We start from the raw sequence: 20,369 nt of genomic DNA, 5'->3' as shown, positions 1-20,369 counted from the left end.
ATCTCTAAACTTAAAAACAAAACAAAAACAGTGAGGTCAGAATCACACAGTTATCAGTAATAGAGACATCACTGAGAGGAGACACTGAAGAGGAACGGACATGGTGGCCGAAAGCAGGTACTGCAGCTCCAGAGGCATTTGGGCCAATCACATGAACGCTCCAGAGACATTTGGGCCAATCACATGAATGCTCCAGTGGCATTTGGGCCTCATGCGCTCAATGCTCTCTACTGCCCTCTATCTGCTGAGGTGAGCAACTCAATGCTCTCTACTGCCCTCTATCTGCTGAGGTGAGGAACTCAATGCAAGTTGACGAGGAGAAATACAGTGACGTCTCTATTATTGTTTTTTTTCTTGTTTTTTTTTAATTGCTCCCCGGTCGATCGCCGACACAAACGCGTATCCTTTGATCACGAGAGGAAAAAAAACAATCCATTCTAAGCTTCTAATTCTAAGTTCTATAAAAAAACAATCCATTCTAAGATTCTAATTCTAAGTTCTATAAAAAAACAATCCATTCTAAGCTTCTAATTCTAAGTTCTATAAAAAAAACAATCCATTCTAAGATTCTAATTCTAAGTTCTATAAAAAAAACAATCCATTCTAAGATTCTAATTCTAAGTTCTATAAAAAAACAATCCATTCTAAGATTCTAATTCTAAGTTCTATAAAAAAACAATCCATTCTAAGATTCTAATTCTAAGTTCCAGAGTTGTTCCCGTTTGAAAACAGAATGTCTTGAGCTGTAAAACTCTGGGGCAAAAAGAACAGTGGAGATAAATCCATCTTTTATGAAAGCACCAAGTCTCTGTAATCGGCGTAACTCGAGAACCGTTCTCTCCACCGACTTGAAATTATTACACACACGCGTTCCACACCCCCGCAGGAAGTGCAGTGCCCGGTGTCGAGTCCGTCGGACCCACGGTTGTCCAGAACCACCACAAATAAAAAAGGCCTCTGCCCGGGCTCTGGACAGAGCCCCTGCCCAGGGTCTATATATGGAGCTGGCCTGTACTGACATCACACATCTGAACAGTGTTGGGTGTAACGGCGCTATTAATAACGGCTGTTATGTAACGGACTACTTTTATTGGTAACGGAATAAAGTAACTACTTAGTTTTGCAATTTAGTAGTTAGTTACCTAGTTACATTTCCAAAAAAGTAATCCCGTTACTAGAATGTGTCCCTGTTCATTTTGTTGGCAAGATTTAAAAAATAATAAAGCCCCGACTGCCCGCGGAGTCTATTTCTCCTGCCTTCTGTGTGAGTTATCCTTCCAAGCCCACTATACCATGTACTATACATCCTGCGTCTACTACATCCTGTAGTTCACTTAAGAAATAAAAGTATTGTTACAAGTAGCTTTTATTTTGAAGAGGAAGAGGAAGTTGTTTCGGTTGTAGCCAGCTGCCATGACAGTCTAGTCGACTGGAAGTGCCGGGTGGTAGTGGAATAATAATAACAACATGCTTTTAGCCAAAGTTCATGAAAACCGCATGCGTCTATGACTTAAACAATGTAGGCTAAACACTTTGGAATTACGTATAACATGGTATATCCTCCGTGGCGGCGTCATTAGGTGAGTACTAGTTAATGAATTGTTAAGTTTCATAGTATCATTCATCATCAACAACAGGCTGTTGTTGTTGCCCCCCCAAAATGAACAGGTTACTGCCTACAGGATTCTCATTCTGTTACTGTCACTGCCTGCAAGGATGGCCGCCGTGCCATTGCTTATAAACTATCTAATTCATACGTGGGTCGTCGTGGGTCCACGTGGAGTTGTTATTGTTCATGCGCCACGGCGCGCGGCGTGGAGAGGGCATCAGAGCGCAGCACAACAGCCTAGTATGGCATATTGTAGTGTACTCTCTTCACTCTTTCTGTCCAGTCCTACGTGTATAGGCTGGCGATTGTGGCAAATTATATTCATTAATAAAGAGAGAGCTGTAAAGGGGATATTGTCTATGGTCAGTTCATGGTGTGTATCATTCTCGTTTTTTAACCGGGCCGTGATAATGCGGCGCAATGACGGTAGGCAGTAGCCTAATACAATGTAACCAACTTGCGCAAGCATTAAAAAATAGGTTTGAATTGTCGGGTAACGGAAAATAACGGAAAATAATCTAACCTTTTACTTTTCTCAGAAGGTAATTTGTAACGGTAAGGGATTATTTTTATGGGCAGTAATCCAGTAACCTAACGACGTTACTTTCTAAAGTAACGATGCCCAACACTGCATCTGAATAGTCTCCATATTTAGGCATGCCTGACAAATAACTCTATATATGGGCATAAAAGGGACACAGGCTTCATTTGACCTGGTGGCACTCTTCATCCAAGAAGAAACTGAACAACTGATACAAACAAGAGAAGAAAAAGGAAAACACATGAAGAAATAATAAAGGCACTGCCAGATAAGAATAAACTGGCAGAAGTGATGAATGAACTTGAGGAATACAAAGCGAAAGAAGAGGAAGCAAAGAAAGAGATCAAAGGAGATAAATGGACGAGGGATGTAGAAGACTACCAGGAACACACAATCTATTTTTGGAAAGATGGCTACCGCAAAACTAGTGGAGAGAAATCACGACCAGGACGCGGAAAACGGAGAAAACCAAAACAAAAGAATGACACCTGGACCTCCGCATCGTCACTGGAATCGGGTGGGAGCCAGTCTGATACAGCGCCTCCTTTTTTAGGGAATGGGAATCCCGGAGAAGGCCAAACAAAAACGCATCATCAGCCACACCAGTCGTGGCATCAGCCAACATATTCCCAGCGCGGCCGCGGCGGAAATGCAGGAGGGGACAGAAGAAGAGGACGACGCTCCCCGCCCCGCACACGCAGCCAGATGCGGTATTAAATCTGGTCAGTGACTGAGATTGAACTATCAGCATTAAGTAAAGGCCTCAACTTCGTTCCCACAACATACTGTAATGATTTCCAAGTGATGGTAGACTTCCAGAAATTTTTCAGAACATTAAGTTCTGAAAAATAATAATTCTACATGCCCAGAACTGATCTGATAACGGAATCGATAACTACTGACATGACCAAGCAGATATTGGAGAGAGTTGAGACGGAGACAGATGTGCCCACTGCCCAAGCGGACACAGAAACTGATGAGAATAAACGTACTCCCTTTAGACCCAAATCAGTATTTATCCCTTTTAAGGGCAGAAATGCTTCCATAGATACATACTGCCGTATGGTGGATGCTGATGTCCATCTGGCTTTGAAAAAGAAAAAATTATATACGACTATGAATAATATGCCCAAAGCGGAGAGGGAAGCATTACGCACTGTTAAAGCGGACCCTAGTGATACGCTCTGCAGATAAGGGTGGCTCAATTGTGATTCAGAACATTTCGGACTATGTAAAGGAATGCATGCGACACTCTTATAAAAGACTATCAAAAGATCCCACTATGGAATATAAATCTATAATCAACTTGAAACATTTTTAGAAAAAGGTGTGATAACGAAAAAATAATATGGATTTATGAATCCATGCATTCCAATATTCTATACACTACCGAAAATACACAAGTCTATGGATAACCCAAAGGGCCGCCCCATAGTCTCAGGAATCGGCTCACTGACGGAAAAGATCTCCACTTTTGTGGATTATTTTTTGAAACCGTGCGCAATGGAATTACTTAGGATAATGTTCTATTGGCTACTTTAGATGTGGAAAAGCCTATACACAAACATTCCCCTTTAAGCGGGCCTAGAAGCAATGGAACATCTTCTCCAACAGCGCCACCCTGACGCACCCTAACCCTAACCCAATGGAACATCTTCTCCAACAGCGCCACCTTGACGCACCCTAACCCTAACCCAATGGAACATCTTCTCCAACAGCGCCACCCTGACGCATCTCCAAGTGCAACTTATATTAACACAATCAGCGCTGGAAGTCCTTCAAAATAGGAGCTCTGGGGTGTCGGAACAACATGGCCGCTTTTACTCGGAAAGCCATGACCCGGAAACAATCCACTAAAAAAAGTTCACATTAGTTTATACGATATATGATCCAAAAAGTGTTCATATTTTGCGGGAGAGACGGATGAGGAGCAGAAATGAAGCGCCAGTATATCGATCCGTTCAACACCACGGAAAACGCCCTGGATTAGGAGAGACGAGTCATTCTTTCCGCCGCGCTAACGGCTAACTCAATGATAAGCTAACAATTGCCTAGAGCGCAGCATACGGTAGCCGAGAGGCTAACTGACACAACAAAAAAGGGAAAAATTCAGAATATTCTTATCTCGCCCCGTATCATTGAGGATGCGCTAAGACGTGTGAGGACGTCGTATGCACCCCTCGGTTCCATTCCCTAGGACGTGCTGACACGTCGGATGGACGGAAACGGTTAAGGACTTGGCTTCGCTGGTATTACATCACAACTTCTTTATGTTTCAGGATAAATACTACCTTCAATCTTGGGGTGTTGCAATGGGTTTAAGATTAAAAGATTAAAAGATTAAAATATGGCGGAGATTCTTGGACGATATTTTTCTCATATTTCATGGTTCAACTGAGGAAATGATTGAGTTTCAGGTCTTCTTCCTTCTATGCATGAGGAGTCCAAGCTGCTTCTTTTCACCTGACGGGGGAATTTCGCCAGACGGACGTAGCGTGTGGAAGAAACACGTTATTCCGACCAGTTCCTTTCCAATTTCCAATTTAGGCATTTAGCAGACGCTCTTAATCCAGAGCGATTTACATTAAGCAAGAACAAAAAGCATGGGATACATCACATAATATGTGATGTATCCCATGCATTTATCGCGAAACATGCGTAAGCTAAGAACGTAACTAGAACATATATAATGACACTATACATATAAACTATAACTAGAACATATCTATATAATGACACTATACATATAAACTATACATATATGCTATACTATGCTGTACATATATACTATGAAGTGCTATGACTACATACAATGCACTTATTGTGCTGTCTACATGACATGCTATAAGTCTGTTTCAAATGCTATATAAGTCTAAGAAGTGCTGTCTAAGGGGGTAGGGTAAGTGCTATGGGCCATGATGGAGTCTGAAAAGGTGGGTTTTCCCCTCCATCAGGCGCCCTGGCTGGCCAGGGGAGGTAGTGTGTGTGTGTGTGTGTACCTGCGCGGGGGTCCCCAGTGACTGAAGGCGGGTGTCTCTTCTCCTTCACCGTCCTCTCTCTCCGGGAGATCACTGGAAATGCACACACACACACACACACACACACACACACACACACACACACACACACACACACACACACACACACACACACACACACACACACACACACACACACACACACACACACACACACACACACACACACACACACACACACACACACACACACACACACACACACACACACACACACACACACCAGGGGTTGACACTAAGGTCTCAGAGGCACTTGCCCGTCGGGCAAGTGCCTCTGAGACTTGCCCTCAGCTCATGGCCACTTGCCCCCCAAAATATATTGTAGGCCTACATTTTACATTACTGTTTATTTTAAGGTATTTTTTACTTTCTACTTGCAACGTTTCCTTTCCCAGTTTGCAACGTTTCCTTCCCAGTTGGAAACTTTGAAAACTATGTTTTTTTTAAGTCACAGTCACAATAGGCTACAGTAAACAATCATGTTATGTAAATACTATATTTTATTTTAACAATACAAGGTTTATTTTATTAACATTAGAGGTATCTCTCTTATCAGTATCAGCGTGAGATGAGTGTTGAATGACTGGCGTTCTGAAAACACAATAAACCCACCAGTGATGGTATTGTTGACAATTGGCAGGCAATGTATATTGATGTGTGCACTGTGCACGTTCTGCTAGATTTACTTCGTGGTACAACGGTGTTGTGTGCCGAAAACAGCTGATCCACACACAAGCTCACGGCGCATCGCATCCCAAGCGTTGTGAAGCATGCATGCAACACTCGAGGCGCGACACCGCCGTACGACGGAGCATAGTGTTGCTCGGGCAGAGCTTTATTGGCGACTCGCGAAGCGGGTTGTGGTGTCGTCATGATGCCATGTTTAGATTGTTTACCGACTGAACATACTGGTCAGAAAGCTGGGGAAGGCACGGCAAAACTTTGCAGAGAAGGACGGTGCTGTAGTAGCAGCCATGGAAACGCGACAGCCAACTCCTCGAGAAACTTCCGCTGACGTCGTTCTGACTCATTTACTTTTTCTATCGTCACATTTTTTTTACCTTTTCCCCAGGCTGCTGGCCTGTTTTGGGGGGCTTATGAGCCGGGAGCTCTCTCATAGCTTCACATGTGCTAGTAGAGCTACACACTACAACAGTGTGTGTGTGGTGGTGGTGGTGGCGGGGGGGTTGCTTTTCCCTTTTTACCTCCATTATGATGAATTCCTGTTCTGTTCTTTGTCTATATAGAAGTGTCTATTTGTACGTCTCTAAATGTTTTGATGAATTGAACATGGTGGACCCTGTTGTAAACAAGTGTAATGCTTAATTGGGTCGTCCACTCACAGTTAACAGCCTTTGAATTGAGTTTGTGCTTGAAATGTACTGTAATTCTGCAAACTGTTAATAACATTTTCAATCAATCAATCAATGTTTTGGGAGAGAGATAGAAAGCAGGGGAAGATGCGGAGGCGGCGCACAATGATCACGTTCAAGACATGATATATATCTCATGTTGTGTAAATGTTTATATAGCCAACTAAACTAAGACGTTCACTCAAAATGCACACTTGCCCGATCGGGCAACCCGGTAGCAACCTTCACCTGCCCGACCATTCTTTTAACTTGCCACGGGCAGGCGGGCAACCGTTAGCGTCAACCCCTGCACACACAGTTAAAATTGCCTAGAGGATGGAGTGTTGACCGGTGGGTGGACCATAGAATTGTGTATAGACCAGAGGGAGCACGGGTCCATTAAATTTGGACCCGGTCCGAAACGGAGGCGAGAAGGATTTGACTGTTTGGACCCGGTCCGACCAAAACGGCGCTGATCCGATCCGATCCGATCAGAGATCCGGACCCATAGTATGTTCTCTGCAATATTATATGCTTTAACATGACATGAGACAGCTCTCTATGAGCGACGTGCACCCCGCCGCCTCTCCAGACAGCGCAGCGGAGGGTTGCAAACTTGCATAGGCTAATATTAGTGCATTTTAGCGCACCGACATTCTTACCAGAGCTGTTGACAATCACAACAAAACTGTCCCACATTTTACCTCCGAGGTGGAAAGCCTGGTGACGTGAGGTTTAAACCTATTTTTTAAAGTTGAATGGTTTAATATATAAATCTAGGATCCTCACGATTATTTCGGGTAACTGCATTTCAGACGATCTGACCCAGACCCGTGGCAATATGGAATGGATCCTACCCTGCCCAGGGACAAGTCAATATGGAATGGATCCTACCCTGCCCAGGGACAAGTCAATATGGAATGGATCCTACCCTGCCCAGGGACAAGTCAATATGGAATGGATCCTACCCTGCCTGAAGGACAAGTCAATATTTTGGGCCCGAACCGGCTCGGTTCTCGGGTATTCGGTTCCGGATGGACCCGTGCTGCCCTCAATGAAGTTTGAGATTAATCTCAAACTTCATTGAGTGACAGGTGTCACTTTAATAACCGTCAGTCGATGTGTTAACACTAGCATGTCTGAGATAAATTCTCTACTACTATGACGGCTAACGGTCAGGATGACCGTGTTTTTCGTGCGATTTGATTGGCCATTCTCTCCCCCACTCGTCTAATTATCTTCACACCTCCCTGCACCCGTTGACGGCTTGCCATTGTCTTCTAAATGTTACATTCCAACTAAATCAAGGCAGCAGTTTCAACTGACAGGATTATTTTTCATTTAAGTTTACCAAACTATAATTATAGTGACGATGTGAGCGCTATATTGAATACCCTTGCGCAGCAAACACTGTCCGACTTTGTATTGAGACAATAAAATAGGCTACCACACGTTATTGTAATAGCCAGAGCCAGGCACATTGCTCAGAGTCAGACGAAATACGACATTAGAGTTATATATTGTCATTTTTATATAGAGGGGAAACATTATAGGGAGGGAGGTCTATCGCGTTGGAATGATTCATGTCATTGATGTCATTTTTACACTGTTCGTTTTAGCGTGCCCTCCGAAAAATAAAGTCACAAACAATGTCTGTTTATTTCTCCCGAAAAAGTTTGGGAGCGGATAAAACACTGTCCGACTTTGTTTTACCATTGGGTAGGTTTTTGGGAAGGCTAAGCCTTCCCTAGCCTTACAGACCTGCTGCCTATGATCGATGTAATTTATATATCCCCGCACCCTCCAAACTGGGGTCCCACAGGGATCTGTACTTGGTCCCCTCCTCTTCTCACTGTACACTAAATCCCTTGGCACCATCATCTCTGCTCACAATATATCCTATCACTGCTACGTCGATGACACACAACTGTTTCTATCCTTCCCCCCCTCTGCCACCCAGGTAGAAGAGCGCATCACTGCATGCCTGGCTGACATCTCACAGTGGATGTCTTCCAACCACCTCAAGCTGAACCCAGACAAGACTGAGCTTCTGTTCTTCCCAGCTAAGTCCTGCCCTATGCGGGAGCTAACTATCTCCGTAGACAACGCCCTGGTAAAGTCTGTCCCGACAGCCAGGAACCTTGGTGTTGTCCTGGACAGTCAGCTCTCGTTCAAAACACACATCACAGCTGTCACTAGATCCTGTAGGTTTACACTCTACAACATACGACGAATTAGACCGTTCCTCACCCAGGAGTCAGCCCAGCTCCTAATCCAGACAACAGTCTTGTCAAAACTTGACTATTGCAACTCCCTCCTTACTGGCCTACCGGCATGTGCACTTAAGCCCCTCCAACTGATCCAAAATGCCGCAGCACGCTTGGTCTTCAACCAGCCAAAATTCTCACACGTCTCCCCCCTTCTCCGCTCGCTCCATTGGCTCCCGGTCGCTGCCCGCACAGAATACAAAACTCTGATGCTGGCATTCAAAGCAACCAAAGGCATGGCCCCCCCATATCTCACAAGTATGATCGTACCCTACAAACCCTCCCGCTCACTCAGATCAGCCAACGCAGGGAAGCTGGAGGTACCTTCACTAAAAACGCAGGGACAACGCTCCACACGTCCCAAACTCTTCTCCCTTCTGGCTCCAAAACTATGGAATGCACTTCCCATTGCAGTCAGAACTGCAGCCTCACTCCCAATCTTCCGCCGTAGTCTGAAAACCCACCTCTTCAGACTCCACCATGGCCCGTAGCACTTGCCCTAGCCTAGCCCCTTAGATAGCACATTATGTAGACTTAGATAGTATTTTAAACAGACTTATAGCTTGTTATGTAGACAGCTCTAGAATTGCACTTTATGTAGTCATAGCACTTTATAGTACACATGTATAATATATTATATAGTATAGTATGTATAGTTTACATAGATACTCCGTTACGTTCTTAGTTTACGCATGATTCATGATAACTACTTTTTATACATGTGATGTATGCCATGCTTTTTGTTATTGCTTAATGTAAGTCGCTCTGGATTAAGAGCGTCTGCTAAATGCCTAAATTGTAAATTGTAATATATATTTGATTGATTGTGCCAGCAGAGAGGTCCGTAGAAGAAGTTTTATAGCAGCACGGTTTATATATACACCATAGGATAAAGTCATGTGACGCATCACTGTCATTTTTATTTGGAAGCACATCGGCAAGCATTCTCGCTCCAAGGAAAGGAAATGTCGGTCGGGTCAAACAGACCATGCTATAAACTTATTAACAAATATAACCTCTAAAACAACATTTAGTCTATGCTGTGAGTACTTTCGTAATGTAAGTTTGCCTACATGAGGCAGTTGAAATGCAAATGAACCATTGGCTTGAACAATGCCGTCTCCAGCTGTCGGGAGGTGTGAAACTTCACTGCTTGCGGGGGGAGAATGGGGGACGGCGGTCAATGTGACCGAAAACGTTCAGTCATAGTAGGTATAAGCATGTCTAAAATCATATTTACAAAACGTTTCAGATGGAAAAAAAACAGATGATTTGAATCGAACATTTAGAAAAGGTCATGCAAGGGGAACTTTCTCAGGACTTCATGGGCAAAGAAAATCCACTTAAAAATTTCAAAATCGGTCAGAAAGACCGCTCCGACGTGCTAGTGTTAAGTTAACCGCTGAGGTCGTTGTTGTCATCGATGATGTCAGAGGGACAGCTCACCTGTGGGCTCCTCCTCCTCCTCTGATTGGTGGAGCCTGGCCCCTCCTCTTCCTCCTCCCCTCCGTGTCAATCACCCTCACGGTTCTACACACGAGACGAGACCAAACAAGAGAACTTTTATTTCTTACTTTTATCAACTTGTTTGACACCAAACAAAGAAACCAACAAACAGCGTCTGTACGGCGACATCACCGCCACAGTTCTCTGCATTCATCTCCTTCCAGCGTAGACTCTGGACTTTGGACTAGGGTTTGACCATGCCCCCAGTAAGGCTATCCAACGTTGAAGATGCCACTACCTACTGGCGAAATGTGGAATTGCAGCACTTAATGGAAGTGGACGGACGTTCATGACGTCACGTGAAAAGCCCGGACCTCAAAATGGAGGTCCGGGGCTAGGCTAGGCTAGGCTAAACTTCCGCTCGCTCGAGCCATTGAGTTATACTTATAATTATACTTCCGGAAGTCTTCCCGGTGCTTCAAAACGCCACTGAGCAACTTCCACTGAAATGAATAGCGGGGGGGGGGGGGGGGGGGGTCTCTATCCTTTATATACTCTATGGGTTTGATCCCCGGATCCCTTTGGCCTAGGGGGCAGGGGTGGTGCAACTTTGACAATGGAGAGGGCCACTATATTTCCACACCAAGTCCAGAGGGGCCACAATACTGTGGTAGCAAGCTCAAAACGCGCCGCACTGCGACGCGCTTTGAGCTTGTAGATCGGCTATTTTTGGTTATATTTGGATTGAAATCCCGATTTTTTTTTGTTGCAATTTTTGAATTGGAATCCTGAAAGGTAACTAAAGTAATTTGTATTTCATTTCAAATGCATTTAGTTATAGTTAGTTATGTTAACTTTATTAACTAAATACAAAAACATTTTAATACTAGTAATTAGCTTAAATCAATAATATATCAATATTCTGTTATTAACCTGAGGGCCGCATGTGGCCCCCAGGCCACCAGTTGTTATTAACCTGAGGGCCGCATTAAGTGATGGTGAGGGCCGCATGTGGCCCCCAGGCCGCCAGTTGGCCGCATGTGGCCCCCAGGCCGCCAGTTGGGCCGCATGTGGCCCCCAGGCCGCCAGTTGGCCGCATGTGGCCCCCAGGCCGCCAGTTGGGCCGCATGTGGCCCCCAGGCCGCCAGTTGGCCGCATGTGGCCCCCAGGCCGCCAGTTGGGCCGCATGTGGCCCCCAGGCCGCCAGTTGGCCGCATGTGGCCCCCAGGCCGCCAGTTGCCCTTGTATGGACTACTAGGTAGGAGAGGACATGAGGAGGTAGGAGAGGAGATGAGGAGGTAGGAGAGGAGACGAGGAGGTAGGAGAGCAGATGAGGAGGTAGGAGATGAGATGAGGAGGTAGGAGAGGAGATGAGGCGGTAGGAGAGGAGATGAGGAGGTAGGAGATGAGATGAGGAGGTAGGAGAGGAGATGAGGCGGTAGGAGATGAGACGAGGAGGTAGGAGAGGAGATGAGGAGGTAGGAGATGAGATGAGGAGGTAGGAGATGAGATGAGGAGGTAGGAGAGGAGATGAGGCGGTAGGAGAGGAGATGAGGAGGTAGGAGAGGAGACGAGGAGGTAGGAGATGAGACGAGGAGGTAGGAGATGAGACGAGGAGGTAGCAGAGGAGATACTCACTCAGAGTCGGTATCAGTCAGGGTGAGTTCTGAATCTGCTTCACTGTCTCTGGAATGTACTGTCAATAAAGATGTGCACGCACGCACACGCACACACACACACACACACACACACACACACACACACACACACACACACACACACACACACACACACACACACACACACACACACACACACACACACACACACACACACACGCACGCACGCACGCACGCACGCACGCACACGCACAGAGAAAATTACTTCAGTGTTAGTCCATGTATTACACATGAGTCACTTGTATCAGTGTTAGCAGCATATACAGTAATTTACAGTAATATACAGTAATATACAGTAACATACAGTAACATACAGTCACATACAGTCACATACAGTAATATACAGTAATATACAGTAATATACAGTAATTTACAGTAATTTACAGTAATTTACAGTAACATACAGTAACATACAGTCACATACAGTCACATACAGTCACATACAGTCACATACAGTAATATACAGTAATTTACAGTAATTTACAGTAATATACAGTAATATACAGTAATATACAGTAACATACAGTAATATACAGTCACATACAGTAATATACAGTAATATACAGTAATATACAGTAACATACAGTAATATACAGTCACATACAGTAATATACAGTAATATACAGTCACATACAGTCACATACAGTAATATACAGTAATATACAGTAATATACAGTCACATACAGTAACATAGTCATATACAGTCATATACAGTCATATACAGTAATATATACAGTCATATACAGTCATATACAGTCATATACAGTAACATACAGTCACATACAGTAACATACAGTAATATACAGTAATATACAGTAATATACAGTAACATACAGTAATATACAGTCACATACAGTAATATACAGTCACATACAGTAATATACAGTAATATACAGTCGCATACAGTCACATACAGTCACATACAGTCACATACAGTAATATACAGTAATATACAGTCACATACAGTAACATAGTCATATACAGTCATATACAGTAATATATACAGTCATATACAGTCATATACAGTCATATACAGTCATATACAGTAACATACAGTCACATACAGTCACATACAGTAACATACAGTAATATACAGTAACATACAGTAATATACAGTCACATACAGTAATATACAGTAATATACAGTAATATACAGTCGCATACAGTCACATACAGTAATATACAGTCACATACAGTAATATACAGTAATATACAGTCACATACAGTAATATACAGTAATATACAGTCACATAGTCACATACAGTCACATACAGTAATATACAGTCACATACAGTAATATACAGTCACATACAGTCACATACAGTAACATACAGTACTATACAGTCACATACAGTCACATACAGTAACATACAGTCACATACAGTCACATACAGTAATATACAGTCACATAGTCACATACAGTCACATACAGTCACATACAGTACTATACAGTCACATACAGTCACATACAGTAACATACAGTAACATACAGTAACATACAGTCACATACAGTAACATACAGTAACATACAGTCACATACAGTCACATACAGTCACATACAGTCACATACAGTAATATACAGTCACATAGTCACATACAGTCACATACAGTCACATACAGTACTATACAGTCACATACAGTCACATACAGTCACATACAGTAACATACAGTAACATACAGTAACATACAGTAACATAGTCACATACAGTCACATACAGTCACATACAGTAACATACAGTAACATACAGTAACATACAGTAATATACAGTAACATACAGTAACATACAGTAATATACAGTAATATACAGTAATATACAGTAACATACAGTAACATACAGTAACATACAGTCATATACAGTAACATACAGTAACATACAGTCACATACAGTCATATACAGTCATATACAGTCATATACAGTCACATACAGTAACATACAGTAACATACAGTAATATACAGTAATATACAGTCATATACAGTAATATACAGTAATATACAGTCATATACAGTAACATACAGTAATATACAGTAACATAAAGGTGTGATGGTGCAATTCGGGAGCTTCCTGTAACATACACATCCGTATTCCAAGCTTTTTGCACAGTGGTGATTGTAACACTTTTTCTGATCTTTTTAATCTTTAAAGAAGGTATTGTTGAACGTAGGTAAGGTATTGTTGAACGTAGGTAAGGTATTGTAGAACGTAGGTAAGGTATTGTTGAACGTAGGTAAGGTATTGTAGAATGTAGGTAAGGTATTGTTGAACGTAGGTAAGGTATTGTTGAACGTAGGTAAGGTATTGTAGAATGTAGGTAAGGTATTGTTGAACGTAGGTAAGGTATTGTTGAACGTAGGTAAGGTATTGTTGAACGTAGGTAAGGTATTGTTGAACGTAGGTAAGGTATTGTTGAACGTAGGTAAGGTATTGTTGAACGTAGGTAAGGTATTGTTGAACGTAGGTAAGGTATTGTTGAACGTAGGTAAGGTATTGTTGAACGTAGGTAAGGTATTGTTGAACGTAGGTAAGGTATTGTTGAACGTAGGTAAGGTATTGTTGAACGTAGGTAAGGTATTGTTGAACGTAGGTAAGGTATTGTTGAACGTAGGTAAGGTATTGTTGAACGTAGGTAAGGTATTGTTGAACGTAGGTAAGGTATTGTTGAACGTAGGTAAGGTATTGTTGAACGTAGGTAAGGTATTGTTGAACGTAGGTAAGGTATTGTTGAACGTAGGTAAGGTATTGTTGAACGTAGGTAAGGTATTGTTGAACGTAGGTAAGGTATTGTTGAACGTAGGTAAGGTATTGTTGAACGTAGGTAAGGTATTGTTGAACGTAGGTAAGGTATTGTTGAACGTAGGTAAGGTATTGTTGAACGTAAAGGTATTGTTGAACGTAGGTAAGGTATTGTTGAACGTAGGTAAGGTATTGTTGAACGTAGGTAAGGTATTGTTGAACGTAGGTAAGGTATTGTTGAACGTAGGTAAGGTATTGTTGAACGTAGGTAAGGTATTGTTGAACGTAGGTAAGGTATTGTTGAACGTAGGTAAGGTATTGTTGAACGTAGGTAAGGTATTGTTGAACGTAGGTAAGGTATTGTTGAACGTAAAGGTATTGTTGAACGTAGGTAAGGTATTGTTGAACGTAGGTAAGGTACTGTTGAACGTAGGTAAGGTATTGTTGAACGTAGGTAAGGTATTGTTGAACGTAGGTAAGGTACTGTTGAACGTAGGTAAGGTATTGTTGAACGTAGGTAAGGTACTGTTGAACGTAGGTAAGGTATTGTTGAACGTAGGTAAGGTATTGTTGAACGTAAAGGTATTGTTGAACGTAGGTAAGGTATTGTTGAACGTAGGTAAGGTATTGTTTGAACGTAGTTGAACGTAGGTAAGGTATTGTTGAACGTAAAGGTATTGTTGAACGTAGGTAAGGTATTGTTGAACGTAGGTAAGGTATTGTTGAACGTAGGTAAGGTATTGTTGAACGTAGGTAAGGTATTGTTGAACGTAGGTAAGGTATTGTTGAACGTAGGTAAGGTATTGTAGAACGTAGGTATTGTTGAACGTAGGTAAGGTATTGTTGAACGTAGGTAAGGTATTGTTGAACGTAGGTAAGGTATTGTTGAACGTAAAGGTATTGTTGAACGTAGGTAAGGTATTGTTGAACGTAGGTAAGGTATTGTTGAACGTAGGTAAGGTATTGTTGAACGTAGGTAAGGTATTGTTGAACGTAGGTAAGGTATTGTTGAACGTAGGTAAGGTATTGTTGAACGTAAAGGTATTGTTGAACGTAAAGGTATTGTTGAACGTAGGTAAGGTATTGTTGAACGTAGGTAAGGTATTGTTGAACGTAGGTAAGGTATTGTTGAACGTAGGTAAGGTATTGTTGAACGTAGGTATTGTTGAACGTAGGTAAGGTATTGTTGAACGTAGGTAAGGTATTGTTGAACGTAGGTAAGGTATTGTTGAACGTAGGTAAGGTATTGTAGAACGTAGGTAAGGTATTGTTGAACGTAGGTAAGGTATTGTTGAACGTAAAGGTATTGTTGAACGTAGGTAAGGTATTGTTGAACGTAGGTAAGGTATTGTTGAACGTAGGTAAGGTATTGTTGAACGTAGGTAAGGTATTGTTGAACGTAGGTAAGGTATTGTTGAACGTAGGTAAGGTATTGTTGAACGTAGGTAAGGTATTGTTGAACGTAGGTAAGGTATTGTTGAACGTAGGTAAGGTATTGTTGAACGTAGGTAAGGTATTGTTGAACGTAGGTAAGGTATTGTTGAACGTAGGTAAGGTATTGTTGAACGTAGGTAAGGTATTGTTGAACGTAGGTAAGGTATTGTTGAACGTAGGTAAGGTATTGTTGAACGTAAAGGTATTGTTGAACGTAGGTAAGGTATTGTTGAACGTAGGTAAGGTATTGTTGAACGTAGGTAAGGTATTGTTGAACGTAAAGGTATTGTTGAACGTAGGTAAGGTATTGTTGAACGTAGGTAAGGTATTGTTGAACGTAGGTAAGGTATTGTTGAACGTAGGTAAGGTATTGTTGAACGTAAAGGTATTGTTGAACGTAGGTAAGGTATTGTTGAACGTAAAGGTATTGTTGAACGTAGGTAAGGTATTGTTGAACGTAGGTAAGGTATTGTTGAACGTAGGTAAGGTATTGTTGAACGTAGGTATTGTTGAACGTAGGTAAGGTATTGTTGAACGTAGGTAAGGTATTGTTGAACGTAGGTAAGGTATTGTTGAACGTAGGTAAGGTATTGTTGAACGTAGGTAAGGTATTGTTGAACGTAGGTAAGGTATTGTTGAACGTAGGTAAGGTATTGTTGAACGTAGGTAAGGTATTGTTGAACGTAGGTAAGGTATTGTTGAACGTAGGTAAGGTATTGTAGAATGTAGGTAAGGTATTGTTGAACGTAGGTAAGGTATTGTTGAACGTAGGTAAGGTATTGTTGAACGTAGGTAAGGTATTGTTGAACGTAGGTAAGGTATTGTTGAACGTAGGTAAGGTATTGTTGAACGTAGGTAAGGTATTATTGAACGTAGGTAAGGTATTGTTGAACGTAGGTAAGGTATTGTTGAACGTAGGTAAGGTATTGTTGAACGTAGGTAAGGTATTGTTGAACGTAGGTAAGGTATTGTTGAACGTAGGTAAGGTATTGTTGAACGTAGGTAAGGTATTGTTGAACGTAGGTAAGGTATTGTTGAACGTAGGTAAGGTATTGTTGAACGTAGGTAAGGTATTGTTGAACGTAGGTAAGGTACTGTTGAACGTAGGTAAGGTACTGTTGAACGTAGGTAAGGTATTGTTGAACGTAGGTAAGGTATTGTTGAACGTAAAGGTATTGTTGAACGTAGGTAAGGTATTGTTGAACGTAGGTAAGGTATTGTTGAACGTAGGTAAGGTATTGTTGAACGTAGGTAAGGTATTGTTGAACGTAGGTAAGGTATTGTTGAACGTAGGTAAGGTATTGTTGAACGTAGGTAAGGTATTGTTGAACGTAGGTAAGGTATTGTTGAACGTAGGTAAGGTATTGTTGAACGTAGGTAAGGTATTGTTGAACGTAGGTAAGGTACTGTTGAACGTAGGTAAGGTATTGTTGAACGTAGGTAAGGTACTGTTGAACGTAGGTAAGGTATTGTTGAACGTAGGTAAGGTATTGTTGAACGTAAAGGTATTGTTGAACGTAGGTAAGGTATTGTTGAACGTAGGTAAGGTATTGTTGAACGTAGGTAAGGTATTGTTGAACGTAGGTAAGGTATTGTTGAACGTAGGTAAGGTATTGTTGAACGTAGGTAAGGTATTGTTGAACGTAGGTAAGGTATTGTTGAACGTAGGTAAGGTATTGTTGAACGTAAAGGTATTGTTGAACGTAGGTAAGGTATTGTTGAACGTAGGTAAGGTATTGTTGAACGTAAAGGTATTGTTGAACGTAGGTAAGGTATTGTTGAACGTAGGTAAGGTATTGTTGAACGTAGGTAAGGTATTGTTGAACGTAGGTAAGGTATTGTTGAACGTAGGTACTGGTGCTGCAGGCAGGTACCCACATGGACCCTGAGGGGGTTCCAGGTGGTCCCCATGCAGCTTTAATGATGGAGAGACCCTGAGGGGGTTCCAGGTGGTCCCCATGCAGCTTTAATGATGGAGAGTTGGTCCAATTATTAGATCTGTGACTCTTGAGTGTAAAATTAAAAGTGGACCTGGGCATCACTTAACCCATTTTGACCTGAGATCAGATTCTACAAATGACAGTTTTCTGAAAAAGCTATGTTTCTATGTCAGTCGTTCTTCGATTTTTCAAAAATAGCAGACCTACAAGCTCATAGCGCGCCACTCGGTGGCGCGCTATGAGCTTGTAGGTCTGCTATTTTTCAATAGCTAAAGCATAACATAATGCTAACACCAAAAGGGGTTCCCGCCCAAAATGGGTTAATTTATAAGACTCTACACAATTAGAGATATTGTGTTACAACAAATAAAAACAAACAAAAGTCAACTAAAACTAAAGTGGAAAATCCACTTTAATCAATGAAAATAAAACATGTGTGTGTGTGTGTGTGTGTGCGTGTGCGTGTGTGTGTGTGTGTGTGTGCGTGTGTGTGTGTGCGTGCGTGTGCGTGTCTCACCTGCAATCATCAGAGGTGTGTGTGTGAGTTCAACTCTCTCACCCTGTGGGAGAATAAAGCAGAGAGAGGGGGGGGGGGGGGGGGAGTCAGTGTGTTGCTCAAGGGCACGCAGTCACTGTGGGAACTCAAACCTTTAAACGAACACCTTCGACCCCCAGAATTATATGTATTTGGCCGCCGACCCCCATCTGAAAACAAGTTGTTCCAGAGACCCCCCCCCCGCCCAGAAGCAAAGATTTGAGTTAAAAACGTTCACTCTGAAAGAATATATATTCAAAGATTTGCACCACATTTTCCCGATTTTTCAAAAAAAATAGCAGACCTACAAGCTCGTAGCGCGGGACTCTGTGCCGCGCTACGAGCTTGTAGATCTGCTATTTGTCAATAGCTAAAGCATAACATAATGCTCAGAACACCTAAACCCCCCGTCCTGTCCTGAATGGGTTACCGTCTACTCACCTCCAGCCCACCAGGGGGCAGCAGTGTGCTGGAGGAGGGGTTACCGTCTACTCACCTCCAGCCCACCAGGGGGCAGCAGTGTGCTGGAGGAGGGGTTAACGTCTACTCACCTCCAGCCCACCAGGGGGCAGCAGTGTGCTGGAGGAGGGGTTACCGTCTACTCACCTCCAGCCCACCAGGGGGCAGCAGTGTGCTGGAGGAGGGGTTAACGTCTACTCACCTCCAGCCCACCAGGGGGCAGCAGTGTGCTGGAGGAGGGGTAGGGGGGAGGCGGCAGAGCCTCTTCCTCCTCCTCCGATTCGTCCACGGCCATCTCCCTGCAGCCAATGAGAGGGGAGGGGGGCGGGGGGAGCACCAGCGGGGAGGAGTAACGAGGGGCGGAGTCTAGGATCAGCTCCGGCTCATCGTCGTCATCATCGTGATGGCGAAGGTCTCCTGGTAGGATGGAGCCGTCACCGAAACCCTGATGCGCACGCACGCACACACACACACACACACACACACACACACACACACACACACACACACACACACACACACACACACACACACACACACACACACACACACACACACACACACACACACACACACACACACACACACACACACACACACACACACACACACACACACACACACACACACACACGTCACCATCTTGAGTTGGCTTTGTGCGAGGCTTACAAATGTTTAAATAAATACCTTTTTGAAATATCTATGAATGGGGAATTATTTCCTGGGCTCTGTACTGTCCACTGTACAGACGCATCAGAGACACACTTCCCACTGATTACAATCACACAAGGATAGTTGGAAAACAGGACTAAACATGGCAAAATAAACAAAACAACAGAACTCCAACAATGTGCAACAACAGCAGCAAGATTTGTTTGCTTTTGGGCTTTTTTTCCCCAATTATTCTTTAATTTGCTGTTGCTAGTCATGGCTGCCAGTTCCCACCTGATGTTGTGTTTCTAGTCATGGCTGCCAGTTCCCACCTGATGTTGTGTTGCTAGTCATGGATGCCAGTTCCCACCTGATGTTGTGTTTCTAGTCATCCAGACCGTACTGAATAACTGTTAGCTTACATAATGTCTTGAGCTAGGACTGAAGTCTAAGACATACAGGTGTGTTGATTCCTCCAAATAGGATGATACGATCTCCCATCATGCAACAGCACATCCTATATGTGGGGGGCGGGCCTTTCCTCTTGGGCTCAACCTTCTTCCAGGAGACGGTCTCTGGAATGAATTTCCACACGTCATTGAAGTACTGGATACTGGTCTGGTCTGACTGGTAATAATTGTAGCCACCAAATATGTACAGCTCTCCATGGTAGGTAAAGGCTGAA

At 42.9% G+C, this 20,369-nt stretch overlaps 1 protein-coding gene across 3 annotated transcripts in view; it reads right to left on the bottom strand.

Moving 5' to 3' along the window:
- patj (PATJ crumbs cell polarity complex component) overlaps positions 1 to 20,369 on the bottom strand; it is an 80,348-nt gene that overhangs the window by 11,778 nt on the left and 48,201 nt on the right. For all 3 annotated transcript variants that reach the window (XM_079531646.1, XM_079531647.1, XM_079531648.1), the window contains 5 exons: positions 19,236 to 19,478; positions 18,557 to 18,599; positions 11,892 to 11,949; positions 10,254 to 10,337; positions 5,150 to 5,221 (listed from right to left, as the gene is read on the bottom strand). In XM_079531646.1, coding sequence (XP_079387772.1) covers positions 5,150 to 5,221; positions 10,254 to 10,337; positions 11,892 to 11,949; positions 18,557 to 18,599; positions 19,236 to 19,478 — 500 coding nt within the window. The remainder of the gene's footprint in view (positions 1 to 5,149; positions 5,222 to 10,253; positions 10,338 to 11,891; positions 11,950 to 18,556; positions 18,600 to 19,235; positions 19,479 to 20,369) is intronic.

Source organism: Electrona antarctica, assembly GCF_951216825.1.
Source record: "Electrona antarctica genome assembly, contig: scaffold_140, whole genome shotgun sequence".
NCBI classification, from domain to species: domain Eukaryota; kingdom Metazoa; phylum Chordata; class Actinopteri; order Myctophiformes; family Myctophidae; genus Electrona; species Electrona antarctica.
Note: the sequence above shows the minus strand (reverse complement) of the source record. Positions and strands in the feature narration are given on the sequence as shown.